At 37.5% G+C, this 25108-nt stretch overlaps 1 protein-coding gene and 1 long non-coding RNA gene across 4 annotated transcripts in view; one reads left to right on the top strand and one right to left on the bottom strand.

Moving 5' to 3' along the window:
* The first annotated feature begins 124 nt into the window (after nucleotides 1-124).
* Nucleotides 125-4244, top strand: LOC148679874 (uncharacterized). Of its 2 annotated transcripts, none has more exons than XR_015945513.1 (6): nucleotides 125-179; nucleotides 1421-1526; nucleotides 1649-1715; nucleotides 2929-3113; nucleotides 3266-3469; nucleotides 3889-4244. It is a non-coding gene; the product is annotated as an uncharacterized LOC148679874 (long non-coding RNA). The 2 variants fall into 2 exon arrangements; XR_015945512.1 differs by having other exon boundaries at nucleotides 1649-1719.
* Nucleotides 4245-6548: 2304 nt separating this feature from the next.
* grinaa (glutamate receptor, ionotropic, N-methyl D-aspartate-associated protein 1a (glutamate binding)) overlaps nucleotides 6549-25108 on the bottom strand; it is a 35553-nt gene continuing 16993 nt past the window's right edge. Inside the window, exons 2-8 of one of the 2 annotated variants that reach the window (XR_015945235.1) lie at nucleotides 22552-22922; nucleotides 18852-18970; nucleotides 16007-16207; nucleotides 13902-14030; nucleotides 12721-12864; nucleotides 10118-10460; nucleotides 6549-6931 (exon numbers count right to left, since the gene is read on the bottom strand). Coding sequence is in view for 1 of the 2 variants with exons in the window: in NM_001045310.1 (NP_001038775.1) it covers nucleotides 10311-10460; nucleotides 12721-12864; nucleotides 13902-14030; nucleotides 16007-16207; nucleotides 18852-18970; nucleotides 22552-22900 (1092 nt within the window). In the remaining variant the exon portion in view is untranslated. 2 annotated transcript variants of the gene reach the window in all.

The following is a 25108-nucleotide window of genomic DNA, read 5'->3' as shown; positions in this document are numbered from 1 at the left end:
TTTAAAGCAGAAGTTGGTTTCATAATAAACACATGCGTGACTAAACTCATGATCCACACTCCAATCCAGACGGTGGCGGTAATGCTCCAAAAAGCTGGTTGTCAACCACCATGGCACGAAGATCACAAGAAGAAAAAGTTTTTTTTTTTAAAGACTTCACGTGAATTCCGGTCAGAAAGGTAAGCTTTTTACGGCTTGTGTACTGTATAATTAGCGAATTTAGAGCTTAAAACATTTCCACGGTGTTTGGTTGTAACAGCGTTTAGTAATTTAAAACAGTTTGATACGAAATGTAACTTGCTTTAAGAAACACGACTGGAGCTAATGTATGCTAACGCTAACAGTTACAAACACGCCTGAAAGTTCATTTTCCTTTAACACAATGTTAGATTGTAACGTGTGTAGTAACTGAAAACTATTTTAATTATTTTAAAGAAACATGAAACGAATTTGTGTGTATGCTAACTTTGCGTTAAAGAAAGTTTCTGTAGACGAATCCATTAACTAACATGGCAACGTGTTTTTTTCCTGATTTAACATTATAAAGTACCGTGGATGTTGAAAAAATCATTGTACAGGCGTACAACTTATCCAACAGTATTAATTCTGTGATTGTGTAAATAAAAACTAATCGTTTTGGATTAATAAAATATTATTGTTTATCTTGTTTATGCAGTTAGTCACGAAAAGTGATCGAAACTCGACTGTTTACTATTCTCTTTAAATTATCCAAGAGATATATATTACTGTGCACTTTAATTCATATGTGTTAGCCTATGTGAATCAATTATATCTTTTGTTCAAGCTGTAATGGTCAGTTAATGTAAAACTGAACGTCTTAAAGCAGATTTTGATGTTTTTTGTTTGTTTTTTATGTTATTGACGGTGATAAATTCTGATTTAAATGAATGGGTAACAATATTTGTTGGTTAAGTCTCATTGTTCTTGTTTAACAAAGGTTAGTGAGATCATTTTGCAGCACATCACGACCAAGTCAATGGCACACTCTTTTGAACGTGAATAGGCATGCTATAGTTGTGTGCTAAAAGTCCATTATAAGCTGTAAACTGCTGATACATTTTCAACATAGATTGAGCTTTTCAGACATTACATTACTAATTGCTTCACAAACAGCTGAAATGGTTTATTGTTATTGGCTATCATCATCAAACATTTTTCACAATGGTAGGTTAATCTTCATGGGTACAGAATAATGCATGTGCTTGACCATCTTACAAATCTATGTCTCAGATTCATAAGGCTGTCACTCTGCATGAATCTCCGAATAAATCTTGTGCAACCTTCTGTGTACTGATTATTTACACTATAGGTATTATATGCATTAATTAACTTTGATAGTATTTCAGGATTTGAACTTTTCTTTACGGGAGGTTAACAACAATGTGATGTTTTATTATAGATGCATATGAGGAAGCTCGACTCAAACATCCACACGCAACTGTGATTTCTGACTAGTAGACAGATGAGGATGATGATCGCCCGTCATACATCTAAAGACAGAACAGGTTTGTTTGCAATTATTTTAAACACATACTGTCAACATTGTCATTGATCTATTACAACCTGTGAGTTTTGCCCTGGCACTATACTAAAGTGATGTTTTGTTTTGTAAATGTATCTGATCAAGGGACAGTATAGACGCATCTATACCATGATGAAGAAAAATTACTTGGAACAAAGAGGCTGGATAAAAGGCAGGTATGAAGATTTCAGAAATCAATGCAGCACCACAAGTACCATCACCATCAATGACTATGGCATAAATCTTAAGACCACCATGAAGATGCACAGATACTGTACATTCCAGTACACCAGGCGTGTCCAAACTACGGCCCGCGGGCCAGGCTTTTTATAAATATCAATAGAATCTGGCCCGCTATACAAAAATGAACGTAATTCAATAAATAACCACCGGGTGTCGTTATTACATGCATTCAATTAAGCAGCAGTTCTTGTTATTATCTATCTATCTATCTATCTATCTATCTATCTGTCTGTCTGTCTGTCTGTCTGTCTGTCTGTCTGTCTGTCTGTCTGTCTGTCTGTCTGTCTGTCTGTCTGTCTACACACAGTTGAAGTCTGAATTATTAGCCCCTCATTGATTTATTTCTTCTTTTTTAAATATTTCCCCAAATGATGTTGGAGAAAGACTTATGTTTTATTTCGGCTAGAATAAAAAGCGGTTTAAATTTTTTTATGAACCATTTTAAGGTCAAAATTATTAGCCCCTTAAGTCTTCAGAACAAACCATTGTTATAAAATAACTTGCCTAATTACCTTGACTAGTTAACTTGATTAACCTAGTTAAGCCTTTAAATGTCACTTTAAGCTGTATAGAAGTGTCTTAAAAATATCTAGTCAAATATTATTTACTGTCATCATGACAAAGATAAAATAAATCAGTTATTAGAAATGAGTTACTAAAACTAATATGTTTAGAAATGTGTGGAAAAAAAATGTTTAACTCTCCGTTAAACAGAAATTGGGGAAAAAATAAACGGTGGCTAATAATTTAGGGGGGCTAACAATTCTGACTTCAACTGCATTTATATATATATATGTGTGTGTGTGTGTCTGTGTGATGTATGTAAAATTTGGCCCGCGACAACGTTTGTTTTTTTGCATCTGGCCCTCGGCCCAAAAAGTTTGGACACTCCTGCAGTACACCTATGAACATTTACAGTCTTTGTTCTAGTGCAGTTTGAGATCAAGACAGAACTTATTGCATCTCGTGATGTCTTTGTAAGAATTGAAGACATCACTAAATTTGTTAAGGTTTAATGCAGCTAGAAAGTAAAGATCAACTAGAGAATATCAGCAGTGTCTAACCCACTGTTGTATTTACAGAAGTTGTATGAGAATAAGCTACAGGTTGATTTATACTAATCTGTTATTTTTCTTTTTTAGCACGACTGACTGAAGTTTTAAAATCATGCAACGTCATAAAGCAGCAGCTGGGCCTGATTCTCACAAAACCAAAACAGACGTGATAAAATTCCAGATGTAAACACATTTGACCTTCCTTTGGCCAATTTGATTTGGAAAAGCTTGAAAATCAACTAAAGGAGCAGCCCGAACAAATGAAGAAACTGGTAAGTTCAAGCTCTTGCTAATTTCAAAGTGTTTTAAGTTTATTTGTTTTTTTTTTTTGCTTCGTAGGTAGCCTACTTTTTTCCTAATTGTTTCTTTTTTTTTACATTAGTACTTGTTCACTACTAATTATCTGTTTATCTTTTAATCACAGATGGAGTGAGGACAAATGTCCATACCACGCCACTGATAAAGAAGTGGAAAAATGCATTACAAGGTAGCTACAACTTGCCCCTGACAGGGATGGAGGAAGAAAGAAGAGAAAGCTAATGTGTCAAATGTCTACATCACTATTTTGTTTTATTTTTTAAACAACATTTTAAGTGTATTAGGATGTTCCCTGATACTTGAACAATTTGTTTCTTTCATTTGCATTTATATATATATATATATATATATATATATATATATATATATATATATGTATATGTATATATATGTGTGTATGTGTGTGTGTATATATGTATGGTATGTAGGTATGTATGTATGTGTGTGCGCCAAATTCTGAAGAAACATCTTGATACATTTTTAATAAACGTAATACAAATAAAATTATAAATATAAAATTGCACAAGACGTGTATATATATGAAATGTATAATCATCTCACTCATGTCTTGCTGTTTGTGCAATTGATTTTGTTCAAGTTTATTTAAAAATAAGTTTGACTTTATACTTCTGCAATTATTTATATATATATATATATATATATATATATATATATATATATTTGTTTGTTTATTATTATTTTAATGTTTTATTAAAAAAATGTTTCAAGATGTTTCTTCAGAATTCTGCAGTAATTTTTACAAGTTTGACTTGGATATTTTACGGATTGTCATTGGTATTTTTAAGATGTTTCTTGCTATATCTTAAATTGGTTTCTATATTTAGGTTTATATAAAATTTAGCTGTTTGTACAAATTTTTAATTTAAGTCTATTGGGAAAACAGGGTTGTTTTAAAAACATCTGTGTTTGTGTGTAATTTTTAGATTTTTTGTTTAAATCTTTCTGTGTGTCTTTAATGTGTTGTTTTATTGTTGTTTTTATATTGATATTCTTGTGCACTACAAAATTATTTATAAAATTTTAGTACTATTTTTTTCTTGCAATTAATAAACGTTTAACATTTATTTATTTTGTCATTTGTCTGATTATTTTCGTTACAGAATGTGTATGCAGTTTGCACTTTATTCAAAGGTTAAACACAGTGCTTACACTTTGTGTTTACATTATAGCCTGTGTTTGCTGTTGTATAAATTCAAATGGTTGTAATACCATATATTAAGTACCAATGTAATACCAAAAGGTTTTATAAGGTGTATAAATACGGAATCGCGCCAGCTCCGGGCCGCAGCGCACATTACCCTCGCGCCGATTTCGGCGCGGATGCGCAGCGTCGGCTCGCTTACGGCCGCCGCATCTGGCCCGCTTGATTCGGGCCGGAATCGGGCAGTGAGTCCACAGGCATCCGGCCCGAGTCCGGCAGCCGGAGTTGGGCCGAGGGGTAAGTCTTCGGCAGGCGACAATCTAGCCGGAACTGGCCCGAGTGTATTTTGCTATCTGGGGTACTAGATTGAATTTCTAAATCACAGGTGTCAAATCCAGTTCCTGGAGGGGCCACAGCTCTGCACCGTTTAGTTCCAACCCTACTTCAACACACTTTTACCTGCAGGTTTCCAACAAGCCTGAAGGACTCAATTAGTTTGATCAGATGTGTTTAATTAGGGATAAAGCTAAACTGTGCAGAGCTACAGCCCTCCATGAACTGGATTTGACACCTGTGTTATAAAGGATGAAAGTGGAATAAAAGCATCGGCAGCAGAAAACTGAAAAGAGAGCAATGAAATAAAGTGCAAACTTTGGGTATGCAAAGGTTAACAAAACTACTGGATTTCCACATGTTCTCTGATTGTTAAGAAGTGACTGTAAATATTGTGGAGTTCAGGGGCAGACTGGCAAATGCCTGAAGGACCGGACCATTTTTTAAATGTGGGCCGGTATGCTTTTTTTAAAAATAATTACTTTTATATGTATTTTTTTTACATGCAGGCAGCTTTTATATCTTGCAAGATGTAAAAATGATGATGATAATAGTAATAATAATAATAAATATTCAGCATTGGCCCAATAAGAAATGGCTGGCTGGTTTAGAGATGGGCGAACCCAATCAGAGATTACACGGAAGTAATCAAAATCTGGCAAGAATGTCAAACAAACAGTAGGTGCAACACAAGCTAATTGTCAGAGAAGGACCGTAAAAAAGAAAAGCAGTTCCGAAAAGCTCAGAGAAAGCAAAAATTTGCTCTAAAATCAGACGCTGCCAAATGCATAAAATTTACTGAAATAGTCTCGAAAGGAGGCAGCGCAGTTGGGTAGAACTGTAGCCTCACAACAAGAAGGTCAATGGTTCAAGCCTCGTGGGTTTTCCCTCACAAGTCCAAACACGTGCTATAGGTGAATTGGGTAGGCCTAATTGTTTGTAGTGTATCTATGTGAATGTGTGTGTATAGGGGTTTCCCAGTGATGGGCTGCAGCTTGGAGGGCATCCGCTTCATAAAACAAATGCTGGATAAGTTGGCGGTTCATTCCACTGTGGCGATCCCAGATTAAGAAAGGGACTAAGCCAAAGATAAAATGAATGAAATGATTGCATGTATAAATTTGTCATAAACGGGTTGTTTTTGTTCCAGGCACATACACTAAATGTTTAAATATCTATTACATATGATACTGCTCTCAAATCACATCTAGTTTGTGAAGGAGAGTATTTGAAGCCTACCTGAGTATTGTTGCTGACCATGTCCATCCCTTTATGAGCACAGTGTCTCCATCTTCTGGTGGCTACTTCCAGCAGGATAACACCATGTCATAAAGCTCAATCATCTCAGACTGGTTTCCTGAACATGACAATGAGTTCACTGTACTCAAATGGCCTCCACAGTCACCAGAGCTCAATCCAATAGAGCACCTTTGGGATGTGGTGGATTTGGCATCATGGACGTGCAGCCGACAAATCTGCAGCAACTGTGTGATGCTATCATGTCAATATAAGGCAAATTCTCTGAGGAATATTTCCAGTAGCTTGTTGACTCTACGCCACAAAGGATTAAAGCAGTTCTGAAGGCAAAAAGGGGTCCAACCTGGTACTAGTAAGGTGTACCTAATAAAGTGGCCGGCGAGTGTAAATGAATAACAAGCTATAAATATGCTTAATTTTACTCATTTGTTCTAATTTTTACTCAAGTAATAGGACAGATGTTAATAAATAAAATTCTGCTGTCAACATTGCATAGTTTTCCCTAAAAAATGACACTGTCTCTACATTATTTGTTAAATTCAGGTATAAATAGATGCTGATCAAAGCAAAAATGTGTTTAAGTGAATCACAAACATTAGTTTCAGTCACTAAACGCACAACAAAAGACAACTGCAAGTTGTGTTTCCTCTAATTTTATTCTTATAATGAAAAGCAAACACGCAGCAGACGAATATTAGTTACTTTCAGTTTAATGCGAATGTACAGTGCGTAGATCTACAAGCCCAAACACACACTTCAATCCACTACAGCTTGACGTCTGCAGAAGTGAGTTAGAAACACAAACATTCGATTAAATAATCATCAAAGGAGGATTATGTCACACAGGTCCATGTTAGTCTTCCTCCATGTCTCTTTCACAGCCAGTTCAGTGTTCAAAAGCTCCTCATGCAGGACAGGAGAGCGCAAGATTTTACTGTACAACACATTTCATTCAATGCTATTCATTAAATAATAAACTGTGCACCATTTTACCTTCACATCTGAACGCATCTGAAGATTCTGGAATATACAATTATACAGAGATAAGTCCCTATATCCTGCAATTATGATTAAATCTACTATTAAATAAGAAGAATTCCACTCTTTAATTTACACACTGTAAAAATATCAGTCAATTATAGCAGTTTTCTGGATTTATTTATTTATTTTTCTTCATTTAGTTATGCTTTTGAAATGCATTATGGGACCTTGATCATTCCTGCAAACATTTATGATGTTGAACTTGAACTTTAGTTGAGATTTTAATAGTCTGAAGTGATTTAATGTCAGTATTGGTGTTATCATACTTGGACATAGACATTACTCACTACTTTTTTCTGTAATTTTACACACCTAATTCTCAATATATTATATCTTAATACGATATATTGTTGCTAAAATGTCAATAAAAGTCCATTTGTTAAGCTGTAGAGTTTAATTTCACCATCAAAACAGATAAATAATTTTAATAATTATTAATTCAATTATTATTGAATTATTTAATTATGATTAATAATTATTAATAAATATAAATAATATAAAATTATTAAATGATGAAAATAATAATAATAATAATAATAATAATGAGAATAATAATAGTAATGATAATAATAATGATAATAATAATAATAATTAATTACTTTAATTAATTAATCAATTAATTAATTATGATAAATCAAAGTTCCACAATGCAATTCAATTGAAATCAATTAAAATGGAAAGAAATGGAACCTGTAAAACTGCTGTTATCAGATATTTTTAACAGTGTAGAGCAGCTTAAATTAAAACATGACACAATGACTCTCCGACAGGTCAATAAATAACTTATAAATAATCACAGAAACCAGATTCATTCTAGAAATGTCCTGTTCATGTTATTGAAAATTAACATGCAACTAGAGACACCATCAAACTCAACAAACAATGAAAAACAACACTGAGATGAGTTACACACACACAAGCACGCACACACTCCCGCGGACACTCTCGCGCAAACACTCTCAAGCACGCACACACTTGTGCACGCACACTTGCACACTTTTACGCACACACACACACAGACATACATACATACATACATACACAAAAACACACATAGATAGATATATACATACAAATAAACAAACACACACTCTCACTTTCACACACACACACACACACACACTTACTCTCATACACTCTCACGCTCACACAGATTCACATGCACACACGCGCGCACACACACACACTCACACACGCATGCACAATTTTTTCTCGAGACACTCTCTCAGACACTCTCACGCACACACACACTCTTGCAGACAATTACGCACACACTTTTGCGCAAACACTCTCGCACACACACTCACGCAAAACCCTCTGGCATACACTCCCTTGAGCACACTCGCGTGCACAAACTCTCGCGTTGCCAAAGTCTCGTGCGCACTCTCGCGCACACAGAATCCCGTGCACACACTCGCACGCACACTCTCGCACTCACACAGGCACACTCTCACTCTTACGCACATGCACACTCTTCCTCACGCACAAACACTCGCGCGCACACTCTCTCGAACACACTCTCTCGCGCACACGCTCTTGTGCACACTCTCACGCGCACATTCTCTAGCACACTCTTGCGCGCACACTCTTACGCGCACACACACTCTTACGCACACATTATCCAGCACACACTCTCTTGCGCACTCCTACGCGCACACACACTCTCACGCGCACATTCTCTAGCACACTCCCGCGCGCACTCTCATGCCCACACTCTCACGCGCACACTCTCTTGCACACACTCTCACGCGCACATTCTCCAGCACACACTCTCACACACACACTCTCTTGCGCACATTCTCCAGCACACACTCTCGCACACACACTCTCTTGCGCACATTCTCCAGCACACACTCTCGCACACACACTCTCTCGTGCACACTCTCACACACACTCTCAAGCGGACATTCTCCAGCACACACTCTCGCACACACACTCTCTTGTGCACACACTCTCACACACTCTCAAGCGGACATTCTTCAGCACACACTCTCGCACACACACTCTCTTGTGCACACTCTCACACACACACACACTCTCAAGCGGACATTCTCCAGCACACACTCTCGCACACACACTCTCTTATGCACACTCTCACACACACACACACTCTCAAGCGGAAATCCTCCAGCACACACTCTCGCACACACACTGTCTTGCGCACACTCTCACGCGCACATTCGCCAGCACACACTTTCGCGTGCACACAGCCACACTCTCACGCTCGCTCTCATGCGCATGCACACTCTCACGGGCACAAACGATCGCGTGCACAAAGTCTCGCACGCACACTCTCGAGCCCACACTCTTACGTGCACACACTATCAGGCTCAGACACTTTCACAACTCACGCGCACACACTCTCTCACACACACACACACACACCTATTCAACAACAACACAAATAAACTGTAAAGTAGTCAGGACGAGATAATAAAAGTGAACGCTGTAGTGTTTAATCTTAAAATACTGACCTTAAGATTGCTTGACCAGCCAAACACAACCTCCCCACTTCACCTTCCTCTCAATAAGACTAGTGTTTTAATAAATAAACAAATGGCAGACATCAACACGAACAACTCTCTCATAGCTCAACTGCAGATTTAGCATCCTGGAGTGTGTAAACGCCGCTGGCGTTGCGTTTTGTTTGCGAAGCGCTAAGTGTTAGAATCACACACACATACACACACACTCACACACACACACACACACACACACACACACACACACACACACACAGTGATCAGCGCAGCCAGATATTAAGATACTCATGCCTAAAACTGTTGCTTTTATTGGATTATTTACACCTAGAGTCAAACACGCAGGGGGTTTAAGAGAGGAATCATTCTGGGCTGTGCTAAGACGGTCATGCGGGCGCTTTTATTTGACTTTAATCTGCTCTTATTTCCTGCGATGTGATTTATTCTGCCATGCCGGTTTTCGGGATGCAACTTTTTAAATCATAACATCTTCAATTGGAGGTAAAGTCGGTTTTATAATCAAACAATCTGACTTTCTCCTTAACAAAATCATATTAGAAGCCTCGTCGACCATATAGCAGCCACTGAATAGTGCTTGCGGTCAATTAAACAGTGCTGAAGTCATACTCAATGCCATTTCAGACCCAATATTCAAATTAAGGATGAACAATAAAACCAACTTCACCTCAATTCATCTTTGCAGGATTTATCGGGAAGGAAAAGAGCAAGTGACGCTGCTTAAATCTTTTGCGATGTGGCCTGAGGAGCCTTTGTGAGGAATGTGTGAGAGGGAGAGAATGCAGAATAGATGAGGGAGGGTGGATCGCGGTGAGGTCTGAGAGTGGACTGCGCTTCCCTCCTGTGGCAGCAGGGGGTGCTCAGTCCCTGGTGCGGCCCACGATGGCCAGGATGTAGAGGAAGATGTTGATGATGTCGGTGTAGAGGTTGAGAGCTGCGAAGACGTATTCCTCCGGGCTGATGGCCAGCTTCTTATTGCCCAGCAGAAGCTGAGTGTCCACGGCCAGAAACTGCAGAGAGGAACAAACGAGACTCGAGTTTGAGCTTGGGGAGATACAGCAAGAGGAGGTTAAACAAGTTTATTTGGATAGTGCTTTTCACAATAGTTAATATTTCAAAGCAGATTTACAAAAGGTGCACATTACTGCATTATAATCAATTTAGGAGAGGTTAAGATTGTATTAGTTACCATAACTAGTGACTAATAGCTTACAATAATACTTAAAGTTATCATATATAAGCACAGTTAACCTGTAGTTATATAGTATATACAGTGCATCCGGAAAGTATCGATAGCGCTTCACTTTTTCCACATGTTTGTTACATATATGTTACAGCCAGGGCCGGCGCGTCCATAGAGGCGACCTAGGCGGCCGCCTAGAGGCTGATTTATAGTTCCGCGTCAAACGCCGGCGTATGCTACGGTGCTGACGCATAGCCCTTCGCCGTGGCCGTCGCCGTCACTGACGTGCACCTCTCAAAAAATGTAACTACACGTCGCATCGACGCGTAGCGCAAGCTCTGTGATTGGTCGGCTTGGTAGCGCTGACGAGTCTGGGCGGGACCGAGAGCCGCGCGAATGACGCGAGCGATTGTTTACAAGTGTGGAGTCCCGTGAAGGAGCTCCGGATGGATAGTTTTGTTTTGTGTTTACCTCATAGTTAAAGTTGTTGCACGTCCGCCGGTTCCTGCCTCAAAATGAGCGAGTTTGAGCCACTCGTACATCCCGGAAGTGTTCAGGAAAAGCAAAAAAGCAGCGAAGAAACTCGACACAGAGAAACATTTACACCTCACTGCCAACTAGCGTTTCGGAAGTGTTAATGCAGACCGACAGAGACAGCGCGCAGAAGTATAACCGTACGTTCACACCGAAAGCGGCGAGAGCGTCCAAGGTCGCTCTTGCCGCCCTGGCGACAACGCTCTCTGCCTTCAGCTCCTGCGGCGAGAGCGTCAAAACTCGCTACATTGATCTCATATTTAAAGGAGCCGTTGCAGCATATCAGTTACATTCCTGCATAAAACATGTTTCTAGCGTGAAAATGTTGCGCACTTCTTATCAAATTCATACAACAATGGAAGATCAAGTTGCGTGTCGTGTGGCGTTGCTCTATTTATCCAATATGTGTCCATATGTCTGAAATATCCTGAAGCAGCAGTACTGTTTTGTACTGTCACATCGCGTGAGATTCCCGCTATTTTAAGATAAATTTATATAACATTAATGAACATCAGTAACTCGCCAGTAACTTATTTAATGTATGTTCCTGTAGGAAAAAAATTAAATAATTGGAAATCCGGCGACTGCAATAATCAAACCTTTGGGAACAACTGTGGTCGGAACCAAAGTTCACAGGTCTGTGTTCTCTGAACTGCTATCAAGCGATGGCCGTCTTCATTCTGATTGCTTACCGCCGAACCGCGTCATAGCTCATTACCATAAAGTTGACTTTATTTCAACTCTCCTCGACGCTCACGCCGGCGAAGATGCGCCGCGCTGCTCATCGCCGCTTATCGCCGCGTATCGCTGCCGGCTCTCATTGAAAATGAATGACTTCCGGCTACTTTGACGCTCTCGCCGCTTTCGGTGTGAACGTACGGTAAATGCACAGCCACGCGCGTTGCATGTGCCGTGGGTTACGCCGGTCACCTGACGCAGAAGTATAAATCAGGCTTAGGGCGGCAGTATAGAGAGGGCGGCATCCACGACACCTCCCACCCGCGTCCTCAGTTATGTCCGTGACATCTCCCTCACCACCCGCATCCTCAGATATATTCGCGCATAGACGACAGAACAGAGAGGGCGGCGTCAGCGACACCTCCGTCAGCACCCGCGTGTCCTCAGTTATATCCGCGCATAGGGCGGCAGAATAGAGAGCGCAGTGTCCGCGACACCTCCCTCCCTCTCTCAGCACCCGCGCGTCCTCAGTTACATCTGCGCATAGTGCGCTGGAAAAGAGGTCCGCGACACCTCACTTCATTTTCATAACCGGTCACTTTCGTTTTCACAATGGGGTTGAGGGCGGCATGATCATCCTCTGATTAGAGCGGCAGTTCAGCTTGCTCCGGCCCTGGTTACAGCCTTACTCCAAAATGGATTAAACTTATTTATTTCCTCAACATTCTGCACACAATCCCCCATAATGACAATGTGAAAAAAGAGTTTTTGAAATTGCTGAACAGAATAAGCTAAATCTAAATAGAGACATGCGCTCGTAATAAGTCATTTTAAAGCATTTGTGAAAATCAGGATCTTAGTAAAGTATTACTTACGCAAGTGAACAGCAGAGCTCCGAGTGAAGCATAGACAATGTGCAGGATCTTGTTTCGGATAAAGATGCAGAGGATGCAGGCGACCAGCAGGACAATCGTGCACACCAGCAGAACACCATAGCAGGAGGTGAAGTCATATTTGGTCTATTAAAAAAAAATAAGAACCAGTCATGCATACAGCAAGCAACATAAAGTAAAGCCATACAGTTCCATACTCATAAACTACAGTGCAAAGAATGTTTGTTTTTTTACTTAGATTTTTTGTCTGGTTTCTAGTCCAAATATCTAAAAGTTCTTATATCAAGAAGCCTTTTCTAGACAAGCAAAACATATTGTCTTGTTTTAAGAAATAATCTGCCAAAATGAAGTGAGTTTTCCCTTAAATCAAGCTAAATAATCTGCAAATGGGGTGAGCAAAATAATCTTGTTTTTCGATTTGTGATAAGATTATTTTGCTCACCCCATTTGCAGATTATTTAGCTTGATTTAAGGAAAAACTCACTTCATTTTGGCAGATTATTTCTTAAAACAAGACAATATGTTTTGCTTGTCTAGAAAATGCTTCTTGATTTAAGAACTTTTAGATATTTGGACTAGAAACAAGACAGAAAACGTAAATAAGAAAAGCATTTTTGCAGTGTAATCTTAAATACAAACACAACACTGGACATAAAAGCTTTAAAAACCTATGCATAACAAATACTATAAGATATTTAAACTATCCAAATAAGACAGGCTATACAAGTACATGAGACTGAACAATGCTGTGCAAAATATTGTGCAAAAGAGCTGTTGAAGCAAGCAGTGCAACATTATTGATCTTTATTCGATTCATGCATTTCCTCATAACAACAACTTAATTTCTTCTAAATGCATCTCTAAAGATTTTATAGCAATTATGATTTATAAATTAATGAGTTTATGTCATCAAATTCTGGCTTTTTCACAATTATGACTATTTCTTGCTTGTTTAGAGGCTTTCACTCTTTATTTCTCAAAATCTCCGTTCAGAAGTTGCAAATCTGATGTGTTTTAACTCTTAATTTAAAAGAAAGAAAAGATAGTCAAGATTTTAAACATTTGTTTATTTACTTATTTACTTTTACTTATTTATTATGTGTCAAAAACCATCTTCCATACTGGAAAGCTGCGCCGCTGAGTAGGAGAAAAACAAAACCAACCTGGAGTGAAAAGACCACAACAGCAAAGCAGACGACTACAGTGATGCCCACCGCCATGATGACCGCATCCGTGTCGTAGAAGCTGGCAATCATGCCAACCAAATAGGACAGACTCAGAGTCAGGATGGACTGAGAAAGAGAGAGAAAAAGATAGAAATTAAACATCTAAAATAAAATATAAACAATTATATATAATGCAAATGAGTTTTTTTAAAAGGTCATGAACTAAGAAAAAAAATCCAATGATTTTTTGACACACAGTTGAAGATCAAATTTGTGTTGTAAAATATGTATTTTTTTGTGTTGGAATGCCTTATTGGTAGACAATAAAAGAAATTCTTAAGGGGGCTAATGATATTGACCATAGCTGCTTGCTTGCTTGTTTTTTTTATTTATTTATTTATTTATTTATTTATTTATTTATTTATTTATTTATTTATTTATTTATTTATTTATTTATTTATTTGTTTATTTATTTATTTACCTATTTACCTATTTACTAATTTATTTATTTATTATTTTTATTTACTTATTTAATTATTTATTTGTTTGTTTGTTTATTTATTTATTTACCTATTTACTAATTTATTTATTTATTATTTTTATTTACTTATTTATTTACTCATTTAATTATTTATTTATTTATTTATTTATTTACCTATTTACTAATTTATATATTTATTATTTTTATTTACTTATTTATTTACTTATTTAATTATTTATTTAATTATTTAATTATTTATTTGTTTATTTATTTACCTATTTACTAATTTATTTATTTATTATTTTTATTTACTTATTTATTTACTTATTTATTTATTTATTTAATTATTTATTTGTTTATTTATTTACCTATTTACTCATTTATTTATTTATTATTTTTATTTACTTATTTATTTACTTAGTTATTTACTTATTTATTTACTTATTAATTAATCCACTGCATTGGCTCTATCACTTTCTCTCCACTCCAACTATAGCTGGTGTGTGGTGAAGCACAGGCATCGTTGTCTGGTGGCATCCAAGTGAATGCTGCACACTGGTGGTGGTGGTGTGGAGATTGATTGTGAAGCGGTTTGGATGTAAGACCATAAATGATAGATGCGCTATATAAATAGACATTACATTTAACACTATAAGAGATCATAGAATTCTAAAATCACCCCAAACTCAACACTTTGTGATTCATCTAAATAAAAATAATCTTATATTATTAACAGTCTGACAAAATGACCCACCTCCTTCTGTTTAGCCCTGGTAAATAAATAAATAAATAAATAAATAAATAATTAAATAAATATGTAAATAATTAAGTAAATAAGTAAATAAATAAGTAAATAAATAAATAAGTAAATAAAAAATAATAATAAATAAATAAGTAAATAAATAAAGTAAATAAGTAAATTAAAAATAATAATAATAAATAAATTAGTAAATAAGTAAATAAATAAGTAAATAAATAAATAAATAAAAAGTGTGCGTTTCTTTCTAAGTATACAATATATAATATACTTCCAAATTATTATGTTTTTTATGTAAAAATTTTCATAAGTGGACCTCAGAGAACAATACAAAAAACACTGAGGTAGTTCATGACTTCTTTAAAGTGCACAAAATCTATGAAAACATTATTATGTACAGTTAAAGTCAAAATTATTAGCCCACCTGTAAATTATTTTCCCTCAATTTCTGATTAACAGAAAAAAGATTTAACACATTTGTAAACATATTAACTCATTTCTAATTGATTTCTTTTCTCTGTGTCATGACGACAGCACATAATATTAGACTGGATATTCTTCAAGACACTAGTGTTCAGCTTAAAGTGACATTTAAAGGCTTCACTAGGGTAATTAGGGTAAAGTTAGGGTAATTAGGCAAGTCTTTGTATAACAGTGGTTTGTTCTGGAGACAATCCAAAACAAATATTGCTTAAAGAGGCTAACAATATTGACCTTAAAATGGCTTTAAAACAATTAAAAACTGTTTTTATTCTAGCCGAAATAAAACAAATAAGAATTTCTCCAGAAGAATAAACATTATAGGAAATACTGTGAGTATTTCCTTGCTCTGTTAAACACTATTTGGGAATAATGTGCAAATACCAGTGCCACCAGGTTCCATGGGTGTTTGCGGCGCACTTCTCCACAGCAGCTGAGAACGATCAGAGACACAAAGAAGATGGCGTAGGACACGTAATACGTCCACTGGTTTCTCCGCACAAACACTTTGACGTCTTTCGCGAAGGTGAAAACCGTGACAAAGGAGAAGGTGACCAACAGCTGCACGGTCAACACCATGAACACCTGGAAAGAGAGAATTTAATATGCTTTTCCCTTTAATGGTTCCATGAAATTATAATTTATTTGGATGTTAGTATCAGTATTATTAATTTTAAGGATATCTATTAGTTAGTGTGCGGCAAAACAGTGACAAAATTCTAAATTAGAAGATATAAAACTGATATAAACATGTAAAGCTTCCAGTCTGTCACTTCTGCCATACATGTATATGCATATATATATATATATATATATATATATATATATATATATATATATATATATATATATATACACATACACACAACAGTTCTGTCTGGTTCTTGAATCTGATTGGCTGATAAAGGTGTGATATTTTACAAGTAAAATCACACAAAGGCCTCTTCATCACCTTTGTGTATTACTCCGCCCACATACATCCAGCAAAAAGCAGAGAGACACTAGTTCGACAAATATTACTGCTGTTGGACAACATAATGTACTTCGGGGGCTTTTTAGTGGAGATTGTAGTTGTTTAGATTGCAACTGTGCAGTTTATTTGTAAGAATAGTGCCTATTTTAAAAATATTTACAATTTCTGAGAGAGCTTGTCGGCGGCCATTAGCCTGCCATAGAGTAGAAGACCAAAGACGATTGACGTTTTTCCATCCACAAGATGACGACAGAACTGCACAATAAGCCCTTACGCTTAGAAGATTATAGCAGTCTGATTTCTAACTACAGCAGATCAAATCAATATTAAACTGGTAAGCAAACCTGCCAACACTCCCGTTTTTCCTTGGAGTATCCTGTATTTCAGACCAATATCCTGCAACCATCCTGATTTTTATTTCTTCAGGAAAACTCCCCTAATTTCAGCCCCCCTCCTCCTCTGGTACAGTCTGTAAACACCCCCAGGTTGCCAACTTTGGTACAGTATCCAATCAAAGCGGCCACCTAAAACCCGTTGCATCCTGTCCAGGTTTTCAACCTCTCCCTCTCCCCCCCGGGTCTCCCGTATTTTCAGAGACATGTCGGCAGGTATGTTTGTAAGTGATATTATAAGTCGATCTCTCTCTCTCTTTTGTACGTTGCTGTATTTATACAGATTTGCTCGCATATCAGGAATGTGTGTTGTGTTGACAGAAAGAAAGAAGCAAAGTCCTCATGTGTTGAGCGTTTTTCCTTATCGCAAACACAACAGCAGTCTGGTAGTGATTGCGTTGCTTTTTTCGGGGTTAATTATTGTGAAATCCCGATTGCAACAGAGCAATACTGTCGACTGTAACACTGTAAGAAGATATCTCTGTAGATGGATGGCATTTCATGTCACGTTCAGCCTTATAATCTTAATGTGAGCAAAATCAGCTGTTGTCTTCACTTTAGACATTACGCTATAGACTCATTTAAACACTAGCTCTACAGTGATGTTGGTGAATTAATAACGGCTTCTGCTGTTCTGATGTCAGCTGCAGATGTGAATGAATGGCGGAAGAAAGTAGTTCCTAATAAAAAGGGCTTTTTAGACTCTCCGTGTTTGATTGTCTTACTTCTATACACTATTGTCCAATCAAACTGTTGTATAAATGCAATATCACACTCGTAGCAGTGCCATATGGCTGTATATCAGCACTGGTGGGATGCTAATGCCTAGTTCAGACTGCGTGATTTTAGCCCCGATTTTGACTCGCCGACAAGTTTTGAGAAATCGCCAACAAATGCCTGAAATCACAGGCAAATCAATGCTCGTGCACGTGAGTGACAATCACACAGTATGAACTTTCAAAGACGCGATCTGAGAGAATCGCTGATGAGTCGCCGATGCCTGTGAGATATTTGGCGTGCTGAATATCTGGAGCTGTCGGCGATTCAAATCATGCCGTGTGAATTGAGTTTTGACTGAAAATAACATCAGCGATCGCCTACAGCCAATGAGAGAGCAGCATTCACTTGTGTGTGTGTGTGTGTACCTGCTGCAGGCCAGCGGGAGGCTGGGGGAGAAGTTAAAAACGCTCTTTTTCGGTTTATTTGGACCCACGAAATGGAGGAAAAACTAGTGGAGGTTTGACAGGACTCAGGAGCAACGGTGTCTGTTTGACGTTTCATACAGAAAGAAATTAGTTTATTATTAACGTTGAGGAGAAATGGCTAATTCCCTTTAAACCCAGGTGAGCAAACATGTACATGTTCTACCCCATTAAAGGCTTCTTTCTCATTATGTAGTTAATAACAAAGGATATACGACGTGTTTTTGGCTGTGAGACGTGGTTTGGAAGTTGTCAGCGACTCTTCCTATAGTAATGCAATGCAATGTGAATGTCCCTGTCGCCGATCCATCTTGCAGTGTAAACAAAGCAGCGATGAAACGCTAGTCCACATAGTCATGCAGTGTGAAAACATCTGTGACACGACTACTTTGAAAATCATGCAGTCTGAACTCGGCATAAGGCAACGCACCTCCCACCAGTGCTGATATACAGCCATATCGCACTGCTACTCGTGTGATATTGCTCATATATGTGGATATATACATATACATATAGCAGGATATGAGATTACTTGTTTTCACTTTAATAAGGTGATAGGATATTTTTGATGACTCAGCCCCTGAATCATTGAAGTTTAAATAAAAAAATATATTAAAAAAATACAAGAAACACCCAGCTTGATTCCGTCCTCTACTGTTTACCTTTCTGATGAAGGCCCGTCGGATACTCTTATCTTCCCAGTTGGAGTTTGCAAAGTCGTCATTTCCGTAGTAAGACGGAGGTCCGTCTCCACCGTGATATCCAGGACTCTCCATAGAAGCTGTTCAAACACAATAACACATGAGAAGGGGAAATATAATGTGTGTTTGAGCATTTATTACAGTGTACTAAAACCAAAACTGGGTCAAAGACATGATATTCAATTTGGTCTCTGCATGAAATGCCAATTATAGAAGCAATTTTAACACAAACATTACCTGACAAACATTTTGTCACCTATCCAAGAGAACAACAAGTAATAACTTCACGTTAAGTTGATGATTTAGTATCAGAAGTGGCTTATATGAAAGGCCTCTAGATGACGCTTATTTGAGCTCAATTAAATCTGATCATGCCTTGATGTTGACTGATTTCATTAGGACAGTAAGGTCCGACTCTGCTCAGACTAAAGTCTCATCACTGAACAGAAATAATGTCCAGTATAGAATATAAAGTCCTGCTGCAGTGGAGACAGAATGAATATTGTGTCTGACTCCATCATGAGCTTGGAGGACTGCATCCATACATCTCTGCACTGACAACCACTGATTAATAAAGTCATCTGGAATGGCAGAGAAAGCGTTCCTGCAGGACTCCCAGAGTTCATCAAGACTCTTTGGATTCATCTTCAATGCCTCCTCCAACATCTTACACCAGACATGCTCAATAATGTTCATGTCTGGTGACTGGGCTGGCCAATCCTGGAGCACCTTGACCTTCTCTGCTTTCAGGAGCTTTGATGTGGAGGCTGAAGTATGAGAAGGAGCGCTATCCTGCTGGAGAATTGTCTCTCTCCTGTGGTTTGTAATGTAATGGGCAGCACAAATGTCTTGATACCTCAGGTTGTTGATGTTGATCATCCACTCTGCAGATCTCACGCACTGAATGTAACCCCAAACCATGATGTCTCCTTCACCAAACTTGACTGATTTCTGTAAGAATCCTGGCTTCATGCGGGTTCCAGTAGGTCTTCAGCAGTATTGGTGATGTTTGGGATGCAGTTCAGCAGATGATTCATCAGAGAAATCTATCTTCTGCCACTTTTCCAGATCATCAGCTAGAAGTCAAGTTATTATTTGCTGCTCTTACAACTGAGATCAAGACAAATCTTTTGTCAGGTAGAGTATAGTAATCAATATGAATGAGGTTTTCATATATTGTTCTTCACCCAATAAAGGGATAATGTTTCCAGTATTGCTGAAAATAAACATTGTTGAAATAACATCCATGTAACTGCAAACACTAATGGTCCAGACAATGTTTTTAACCATTACAAATCGCTATAAAAAATAAAATATGTAAAAAAAAAAGAAGAAAAAAAAATCACATTTGCCACCTTTAAGTGTTTTTCTAAAGAACTGAATGAACCAGGTACCCTTTAGACCTGAATATGCAGTTGACTATTATTAAAAATATATATATCGTAATTAATGTCACTGCAGTTACCATACCATACCATAATCACCGGCCACTTTATTAGGTACACCCTACTAGTACCCAGTTGGACCCCTTTTGCCTTCAGAACTGCTTTAATCCTTCGTGGCAGAGATTCAACAAGCTACTGGAAATATTCCTCAGAGATTTTGCTCCATATTGACATGATAGCATCACACAGTTGCTGCAGATTTGTCGGCTGCACATTCATGATGCCAATCTCCTATTCCACCACATCCCAAAAGTGCTCTATTGGATTGAGCTCTGGAGACTGTGGAGGCCATTTGAGTAATTGGACAGGTGTACCTAATAAAGTGGTGCGTGTATGGTTATTTCCCTAATAATATGTTTAAAATAATGTTTCAAAATATACTGTTGACAATGTGTCAAACTTTATTTGACCCGAAAATCAGTTTGTAGTAGGAAAGAGGTCAGATTATTGTTAAAATAAAACAATAGACAGTAGAGATCAATGAATGTATGAAGTGAATAATAAAATATACAGCTGACCAACACGTGTTTTAATGCTTGAAAAATAAAAACATTTCCATCATTGACCCGCAGTAAGTTCATTCAATGAAATGCACACAGAAATGGAAAACTGAAGTTCAACTTAACCGGTTTTATAGGTTTGGAAAGAACAGCACATATCATAGCATCGACATCAACAGAAGCAGCAAAAGATCTTAATAATACAGCTGAAGACGTGCTGATTATTACAGCAGGCACTGAGGATGATGAAGTAAAAAAAAGAACAAATGATGGATTTTCAGCACTCAGTGAGCTGGTAACCTTTTGCTGAATTGCTCAGGCAAAGCACTTTACCTTAAACACAGCCTGAAAACACCATGAAACCGCCTTATATTTTCATTCATTATACAATGACTTGCCCAATTACCCTAACCTACCTAATTACCCTAGTTAAGCCTTTAAATGTCACTTTAAGCTGTATAGAAGTGTCTTGAAGAATATCTAATCTAATATTATTTATTATTTTTATGTCATAATGGCAAAGATAAATCAGTTATTATAAATGAGTTAGGCGAGGCAGTGGCGCAGTAGGTAGTGCTGTCGCCTCACAGGAAGAAGGTCGATGGTTCGAACCTCGGCTCAGTTGGCGTTTCCAGGTGCTCCAGTTTCCCCCACAGTTCAAAGACATGCGGCACAGGTGAATTGGGGTAGGCTAAATTGTCCGTAGTGTATGAGTGTGTGTGGATGTTTCCCAGAGATGGGTTGCGGCTGGAAGGACATCTGCTGCGTAAAAACTTGCTGGATAAGTTGGCAGTTCATTCCGCTGTGGCAACCCTGGAAACCGGAGCACCCGGAAACGCCAACTGAGCCGAGGCTCGAACCAGCGACTTTCTTGCTCTGACGTGATAGTACTACCTACTGCGCCACTACATCACCCAGGGCTTTTTTCTAATCTGGAAATGACCTAATAGTGTCTGCATCAAATGTTCTTTATAGAAGCAGTTTTAAATGACACATAAAACATAATAAATAAATAAATTAATGTGTGCAATCATTTCCCCCCTCATTTTGCACTCATCGCCAATGAAAATCACTTTTATGAAAATGATGTGAAACGCAAAAAATTCTCCCAGTGTGCACTTTATTTGATTTTTTATATTTGTTTATTGTGTTTTTGATAAAGCAACATTACATTGGAGGTATTCAGTAACAAAAAGTATTTTCATTTAGTTTTTTTTTTTTTTTTTTTTTTTTACCACAAACTTAAAACAGAAACAAATGAACAAAAACAAAATATGCAAACGAAAAAGGAAAAGAAATTAATTAAATAATTAAATCACATAAAGAAAATGTATGGGGGTAAGAGTAGGGGATTTTGGGGATTTAAGGTTGGAGGAGTACATCACTGTCAATATAGATTATTAAAGGGTCCCATGTTTCGTAAAATGTCTGAACCATCTAATACAGGGGTGACCAATCCTGGTCCTGGAGGGCCGGTGACCCTGCAGTGTGTTTAGCTCCAACTTGCCTCAACACATCCACCAGGGTGTTTCAACTATACCTAGCAAGACCCTAGCTTGTTCAGGTGTGTTTGATTAGGGTTGGAGCTAAAATCTGCAGGACACCGGCCCCTTCAGGAACAAGTTTGATGACCCCTGCTCTAAAAACATCTTCATTTATTTGTGAATCTGGCTACTGAACTTAAACCTAATGTGGAAATATCCTAATAGTACTTACCATTAGGATCTACACCGAAGGCGGGCTGGCCGGGCCCCTGCTGGTATGGGCTCTGAGGGTACGGCCCTTGAGCGTAGTTTGCTTGCGGGTATGGCATCTGTGGATATGGCATCTGTGGGTATGGGCCAGGGCCAGGACCAAACCCTGGTGCTGGAGGCTGGCCGTAGGCAGGCTGGCCATAATCGGGTGGACCATAGGTTCCTGGTGCCGCATACGGAGGGGCCCCTGGACCCTGGCTGTAGTTTGGAGGAGGCATTCCAAAGGCATCAGTTTTGGGGGGCCCGTAGACATTGTTGTGAAGGGGGTTATTTTCCCCCATTATGGGGTAGGTTTGCTTGTCCTGAGACATGTCTCCTTCCCTCACTGCAATCCTGATGATGACAGAAAGACAGAAAGATTAGAGAAACCAAAGTCCCCTTTATATTTTAACACAGGGGTCATAGTCCTAGATAACACCCACTTGCACCAGACACTTTCTTAAAATCACTTCATACCTCTATAAAACATTTCTGAGTGTGCCTCACACAGGTGAGTGGGTTTGACAAACCACCTGTAGAAGCACTCTTCTCTCTATTTATACACTGCAAACCTTACTTAAACTCCCAACTTACAAGGACTCAATAAGGAAAACAATGTCTACTTGTGAATGTGCCACACAATCATGATGCACTACTTGTTTTATTTAACCTTAAATAGATCTTTTGCTTAATATCTTGCACAATACTGTTCTGTCTTATGTGAAAGTACTTGTATGCTCTGTCTTAGGTTATGTGTAGGCCCACGCGGATTTTTAGCCCATCATTGATTCTGTTTATTTACTTGAGTAAATGTGTGTAAATCTATATTTATTCAGTTTTTAAGTTAATTTCAGTCATATTATTGACTATCATAAAAAAATATTCATATGATTTATTTACCATGCAGTTTTTACAGTAATATTTTCTGTCTTTTAGTAGAGATATTATATGAGAGACTTGATTTGTTTACCTAATAAAGTGGATCTAATTGGATTGGCATTGCAAACATTAAATACAAGTTAAAAAGGTATTACTTTTCATTTCATATATTAAGGTTTTAGTTATGATACTCCCAAAGTCATTCCGCATAAATCCGCAGATTTTTTTTTAAATGTCCGCAGATTCCGTCTGGCCCTAGTGATGTGTACAGTTAAAGTGTATGCTCCACTGTATGTTCACACATGCAGTGGGATGACAAAACAGCTCCACTTGACTTGATTTCTGTGTACTCACTGTTATGCAAAACTGTTAACCAATCACTATACTTCTGAGTCTACACTCAGCCAAGGCCATTCAAACAGAGCACAAAATAGTCTACTTCCAAATTGTATTTCTTGATGTAAAATGTTTCTTGAGACAAAACTACAAGTGCACCACAAAGTACAGCACAATATGAAGATGTAAAGATAAAACGTATGTATACAGTTAAAGTCAGAATTATTGGCCCCCTTTGATTTTTATCTTCTTTTGTAAATTTTTCCCAAATTATGTTTAACAGAGCAAGAACATTTTCACAGTATGTCTGATAATATTTTTTCTTTTGGAAAAAAGTCTTATTTATTTTATTTCAGCTAGACTAAAAGCAGTTTTTAATTTATTAAAAGCCTCTTAAGGGCAAAATTATTAGCCCCTTTAAGCAATATTTGTTTTCGATAGTCTATAGAACAAACCATCGTTACACAATAACCTGCCTAATTACCCTAACCTGCCTAGTTAACCTAATTAACCTAGTTAAGCCTTTAAATTACACTGTAAAATGTATAGAAGTGTCTTAAAAAAATCTGCTCTCTGTTAAACAGAAATTGGGGGAAAAATAAACAGGGGGGCTGATAATTCTGACTTCAAGTGTGTTTGTGTGTGTGTGTGTGTGTGTGTGTATACATACATATGTATACATACAAATAAAATAAAACAGCAGGGACTATTTGAGATATTAGTTTTTATTGTTGTTTTTTGTTCATTTATTTATTGCAGCATATTTATTGCAAATTTGAATGGCAAGACTGAATGACAGGACTGATATAGAAATATGAGCTGCAGATTTTTGCCCTGTAAGCATTAAAATAAACACATCATTATATCAATACAGAGATATGTCTACACTATTTCTGGCATTCTGCATAACATATTTGGGCTCATTGTAAACAAAACTTTCATTTACAATAATACTAATATTAAAATTAGTTTGCATTTTCTAATTCTTAGGTTGTGGTAAAATAACAGGAAAAATCAGTCCTGATTTAATCTAATGGAGTAAAAGAAAAGTAAAATTTTGTATTACACTCATGGTTGTTGAAAGGATGGGGACAGATTCATAAGAAACCGGCAGAATTATGTTGACTAAATTACTGAAATGTCTAGTCAACTTTTTTTCAAATATAAGACTGACAAATTAATGAAAAGGGATGAAATTCATTCATTCATTTTCTTGTCGGCTTAGTCCCTTTATTAATCCGGGGTCGCCACAGTGGAATGAACCGCCAACTTATCCAGCAAGTTTTTACGCAGTGGATGCCCATCCAGCCGCAACCCATCTCTGG

This window comes from Danio rerio, chromosome 19 (genome assembly GCF_052040795.2).
Source record: "Danio rerio strain M-AB ecotype USA chromosome 19, GRCz13ab, whole genome shotgun sequence".
NCBI classification, from domain to species: Eukaryota; Metazoa; Chordata; class Actinopteri; order Cypriniformes; family Danionidae; genus Danio; species Danio rerio.
Note: the sequence above shows the minus strand (reverse complement) of the source record. Positions and strands in the feature narration are given on the sequence as shown.